The sequence below is a fragment of the Panthera uncia genome (assembly GCF_023721935.1).
Source record: "Panthera uncia isolate 11264 chromosome A3 unlocalized genomic scaffold, Puncia_PCG_1.0 HiC_scaffold_11, whole genome shotgun sequence".
Classification (NCBI taxonomy): Eukaryota; Metazoa; Chordata; class Mammalia; order Carnivora; family Felidae; genus Panthera; species Panthera uncia.
In genome coordinates this window covers 79238688-79244728 of record NW_026057578.1, presented here as the reverse complement: position 1 = coordinate 79244728, position 6041 = coordinate 79238688, and the positions used below count along the sequence as shown (strand labels likewise).

Below are 6041 nucleotides of genomic sequence, written 5' to 3'. Positions count from 1 at the left end.
GCCCAGATTCTGGCGCACTCTCCAACTCATTTCCTTCAAGTGTTGAACTACACTTCCCGAGGTCAGAGGGCCCACTCACTCCCTTCTCCCTGCGCTCTTCGCGGATTGCAAAGTAGTCCCTGAGGGCCGGCAGCTGTGATTGGAAGACAGCGATGAGCAGAAGATTTGTGCTTAAGGGAAAGGACCTGCCTGATGGCGCCCAGCAATTGGTGGGAGGGGAGGCATGTGGAACTTGAGGGAGGAGATACAGATCTGTTAGCAACATCCCCCGTACGTACGCATCTGAGACTTATCTTATTCCCAAGGGTAAATGTGTGAAGCAAAGAGACCTTCCGCTGCGTAAATGGGATTGACCCGGAAACAAAATCTTTTTAAAAACTATTTGCACCCTGGAGGGGCGGGCGGAATTGACGTGTCGCGAAGACTGGAAGGCTTCGCAGGTTGCTAAGCGACAGGCGGGAGAGCGCGCTCACGCACGGGCCGCTGGGGAGTACTTGGGGGGGATTGTGGCTGCCGCAGCTCCGAAACGCTGGAGACAGAGCTAGCGTGCCGTGGCCAGCACGGCTTCCTTCCTTACTTGCCAGGGGACGCTCCTCAGTGGTAGTGTCGGGTGACGAGGTGAGCAGTTTGTGGGGATGCTCCTTTGAGGTGGCCAGGGGCCGCACGTCTGCCCTACTCAAGAGGCTGGTGAGCCAGGGCCCGAGGGCTAGGGGTTTTCTGTTAACCTGAGGGTCCAGAATGCCGGGTAGGCGCCGGCCTGCTTTGCTTTTATCTACCCGGGCGCTTACCTACTGGGCAGTGCCCGCGAGCTCGCCGGTGCCTCAGCGCTGAGTGTTAGAGCAGCAGCGTTCTGGAGGGCGTAGTGTCCTGAAGTTCGCGCCCCCTCCCCTGTGTATGATACGGCTCTTTTAAAGTTAAATAAAAAATAGTGCTTGTCTTGTGGGAAGTGAGCCCTTCCTCTCCTGGAGTTCACAGTTTCACGGATCTTTTTCTCTAAGTCCTTGTGAATGTCGACTTTTGCCTATTCTTTTTTGAAAACTGGCCTCTGTATAAGCCATCTTGACCTTTGAATTACGCCAAACCTGAATTTCTAAGGGACATGTAGTACTTGAACGGGAGACACTAGTTGTTTCAGGCAGTGTCTCAGCTGGTGTACAACTGGGATGTTTTGATTTAAAATTAATGCTGCCCAAGAGAATTGTTGTGCTCCCTGAAACCTTGTTTGATGTGGCTAGGGAAAGGAAGATGTGGTGCTCTGGAATGACGTATATGTAAAGAAAATGAATGCAGTATCTATATTAGATAACATTGCTCTAACTTCTAGTTTTTCTCTATCACTGGTGATTGAATGCCAATCTTTCAGTTTCACTCTCTTCATTTTGGAGGGTTTGCTATTGTAGGAAAGAACTATAGCATTTTACTTTCCAGTTTGCTTTATCAGTATTACTTATAACTGAATGGTTCTCTCTTCTTTGAATCACTTTATTCACTTGTTATTCATGTAACCTACTTTCCTGGTTTTCCTCTTATGTCACTGGTTGTCTCTTCTCAGGTTTCTTTGCATGTTCTTTTTTGCCTTTGACTTCTTAACATTGCAGTGCCTTTGCTCTTCTATCTACAGTTAATCCCTAAGTGATCTACGCCCTGAGTTGCATGGTTACAAATGTCAAATGCGTAGTTACTTCTGTGTCAAAAAATTCCCAAATTGGTGTTTTGTCCTGAATTCCAGATTCTATGTTGAACTGCTTACTCGTTATTTCCACTTGATTTCCTAATATGCATCATTTTCACTATTTTACAGTGTTTTCTACTGAGCAATTGTATATGGAGGTAAAACACCAAGCCCTTTGATATAGATAAAATGACCTTGGATTTCTCTAGTTCTAAGATGTTGGTTGTGAAGTGGATTATGAGATTTCAAATGGTAGAGTAGTAAAGAGCTGGGATTGGTTAGATGAAAACTGGTGTGGGGCGCTTGGGTGGCTCAGTCGGTGAAGTGTCCAACTTCTGCTCAGGTCATGATCTCATGATTTGTGGGTTCGGGCCCCACATCAGGCTCTGCACTGATGGTGTAGAGCTTGCTTAGGATTCTCTCTCTCCCTCTGTCTCTGCCCCCTTCCCCCCTTGTGCTCACTCAAAATAAACAAACTTAAAAAAAAAAAAAATTGGCCAGGAAAATGTAGGGCAAGGGTTTTAGGATGTGGCACCCTATTAAGCTCTGAGAATTAAGAGATTAATATGATACAATTGCTGCCTTTTTGGAGCCCCCATAATAGCAGGGAATACAATTATGTAAATGACAACGTGGTGTGGCCTAGTTAGTAATAAAGAGTTAGCAACTATGGGGTGCCAGGACTTCACAAAGGAGGTGCTGCCTGAATGAAGGCAAATGGATGTTTTTGCCAGGCAGCTAAGATAAGAGGTAGAACCACATTTACTGTTTTATAGGTAGGGTTTTGGTTTGGTGGTAAGACAGCTGCTTTAAGTTCCTGATTTTTTTTTTTTTAACCGAGGCTCCAGAAATGTGTTACCCAAGACTATAGCTGTGAATCACGCAGCTATTAAATTTAAATTAGTTAAAATTAGATACAAAATTAAAAGTCCAGTTCCTTAGTCACACTAGTTAGATTTCAAGTGTCCAAAAGCCACTTGGGACAGAATAGTGAACATTTTCATTATCACAGGAAGTTCTTTTGCACAGCTGTTGGAAGTTAGTGGAAGCAAGGCATCACCCAGAACAGGAACAGCTGCAACATATCTTTGTGGGGTGTTTCTTTTGCCCCTGAGTGTAGAATGGAGTGCATAGCTGTCTGTGCTACTGACTACACAGGAAGTGTACTGTCAGAGGCAAGAAACCCAATTCTGGTCTTAACCATCGCCTTTCTATTTTGGAAGAACTTTAACAGTCTTGGTGTGTGTCTGTTTGAAAGAATGTTTCCAAACACTGCATTGTCCTGGAGCTTGAACCAGACTTAGCAAGCCCACAGAAGGGGTTGAGAAAGCAGTGCCATTGTCTTGATGACAGCAAACAACATCTGCCTGCTGCTCTTTACTATTTTAGAATGCCTGTGTTCCTGCCACATTCTGAGTAGATGGAAGAGTACCTACCACATATGGAAGTGTGAAATAGATTGGCAGGTTCAGACCCCACCAATAATGGGGGTTAGGAGAGAAAGGAGCCCAGTTGGGATATCTTTATACTTTAATGTGTACAACAAGTGCATGTTCATACGTGCTTTTAATGAATTGTCATATGTTTTGTTTGGATATATTTGTTTTCTATGACTTACGTCTTTTATGAGTTTTTCCTATTACATGTCCAGCTGGTTTTATAATTTTTTATATTTTCAGATTGGGTTAAACAAACATGCTTTTCATAAATCAAATTTTACAATAGTTGTGAAATTTCTAAGGAAGGAGAAAGAAGAGAGACATCACTGGACAGTGGCTTGAGGGTGCTTTAAATGTATGGGTAGGTGGAGAAAATATTGGGAATTCATTTTATTTGTTCAACTGTACTCATCACCCAGTTTAACAAAGAATATTACCAATCCCTTCCCAGAGATTATGTGCTGACACACATACACATATACTCACTCTTGAGTATATAGGTATATTTTGTAGTTATAAAAAGAAAGTTTTTTATTAAAAAAAATCAACTAATGCCTTTTCTTTTTGAAGTTTATGTATATATTTTGATAGAGCGTGTGTAATTGGGGAGGGGCAGAAGGAGAGGGAGAGAGAGAGAGAGAGAGAGAGAGAGAGTCCCAGGCAGGCTCCACACTGTCAGTGCAGAGCCTGATGCGGGGCTTGAACTCATGAACCATGAGATTATGACTTGAGCTAAATAAAGTTGGATGCTTAACTGACTGAGCCACCCAGGTGCCCCAAATAATGCTTTTTCTTATCCCCTACTAACTAGAGATTATGAAATCGTGTCTTATGTTACTGCTAATAGCTTTACATGTAAAAAAAAAAAATGTAAGCACAGACATAGCTACATTTTGTCATAAATATGTCCAAAGACATATACTTATGCCTATGTTTGAAGAAATTAAGACATACAAAAAGACTGCAATGGATCAGTTTATGACTCATAAGAGATAGGAAAGAGTGGGAAGAGCTAGGCCTTGGACAGTATGTCGAAGTATGGGCAGAGCAGGGACAGGAGAGTAGGCCAAAAAGAAAACAATTGAATGTGAAGAATTAACATATTGAAGTGAAGGTTAAATGGGAGGAAAAAATAACGTATTAATGTGCATTTTATGTCTTTTTTTAAAAGTTTTTTTTTTAATGTTTATTTTTGAGAGAGAGAGAGAGAGAGAGAGCCAGAATGTGAGCGGGGGTGGGGCAGAAAGAGTGAGACACAGGATCTGAAGCAGACTCCAGGCTCTAAGCTGTCAGCACAGAGCCTGACTTGGGGCTCGAACTGACAGACTGTGAGATCATGACCTGAACTAAAGTCATATGCTTAACCGACTGAGCCAGCTGGGTGCCCCTTATGTCTTGTGCTTTAGCCAATCTTCTTGCTGTTGCTAAAACATGTCCTTTGGAGCTGAGAGGTGGTAAATTGCTAACTGACGCACCCCTATACCCACACCTAATTTCTACAATTGTTAAGTGTTTTTTTTATATTTACTTTATCATGTTTCTATACATCTCTTCATGTGAAGTCTTTTTTGATTCCTCAGTCTGATCACTCTTTGTTTTAAATTTTGAATTTAAAAATTATCTGCAAAACTAATCAATGGTGGGGAAAAAATTCACCAACAGTGGTTCCCTCTAAGTGGGAGTTGGGGTGGAGATTGACTGCAAATGGGCAAGAAGGAACTTTTTAGGTGACAGTAATTTGCTATATCTTGATGAGGGTGTGGATTAGAGAGGCGTAGACATTTGCAAAAATCTGCAAGTGAAACATTTAAGATTTGTGCATTTCATATTTGTAAATTTTCTCTTAAACACTGTAAAAATTATTAAGCTCTAGCTAATGATAGTTACGCTGAAATATTTAGGGATGAAACATACTTATGTCTGCAGCTTTCTTTGAAATGCATCAGGGATGCCTGGCTGGCTCAGCCTGTGGAGCATGTGACTCTTGATCTCAGGGTTGTGAGTTCAAGCCCCACATTGGGCATAAAGATTACTTGAAAATAAAATCTTTTAAAAAATTTAAAAAAATATAAGATGGATTGATGGATATATAGGGGGATGAATAGTTATGTCCATACAAAGTTATAATATAGATAAAGCAAATATAGTTACAGGAAATACTATATAGTAAAATGTTAATTTTAGAATTTAGGTGGTAGTCACTGTGCAATGCTCTCAACTTTTCTGTATTAGACTGATGCTTTCTCTGAGTTCAGAGACTCTTATACATCAATGTATGCCTCATAGAGGACAACATGATGTCTTCCTCAAAATCGGTATAAGAGAAATGTCTTCAAAATTGCTATTGTGGAATCTTGAAGACTAACAATCTTGGCTTAATGAACCCAATCAGTTTCAAACTTTTCTAGCCAAGCAGAAATTTTGTAAATGCAAATTATATTGGAGAATGATTAGAAGTTGTTGTAGAGTACTGAGCATATCTGAAATTTCGCAGATGTTATTTGACACTTTAATAAAAATTTATATATTACCAATTTTTGGTAAAAAGCTTATTCACTTGTATACCAACTCATTTAGCTAAATTATCAGGCTTAACCTATAGGCAGAATTAAGAACAGTTTCAATTATAAAATATACATGTAGCAAAATTATTTTTTTATTTCAGTATGATGTATTTATTGTCTAGTATGCTTGGTTTGCCTGTGGAATATAGTTGGCTCCATCTAAATGAAACTACTGAGATCTGTAGATGGAGGCCCAGAAAATGGGCATATATTATTCTTACTGGTTTATGTTACATGACGCTTATTTTAAGATAGGAAGTTGTAAACTGTCCCCAAAAGATGGGATTGACTGGGTAAGGCTGGCTGTCCATAGCCTTGTTTCTAAATCTAAGACCTCTGTTTCCTTTTTACATTTCAGTGCCTTAA

At 40.7% G+C, this 6041-nt stretch overlaps 1 protein-coding gene across 1 annotated transcript in view; it reads left to right on the top strand.

Annotated features, from left to right (window-relative positions):
* Nucleotides 1-192: 192 nt before the first annotated feature.
* Nucleotides 193-6041, top strand: part of WDPCP (WD repeat containing planar cell polarity effector) — a 381742-nt gene continuing 375893 nt past the window's right edge. Inside the window, exon 1 of the mRNA XM_049650302.1 lies at nucleotides 193-270. Coding sequence (XP_049506259.1) covers nucleotides 193-270 — 78 coding nt within the window. The remainder of the gene's footprint in view (nucleotides 271-6041) is intronic.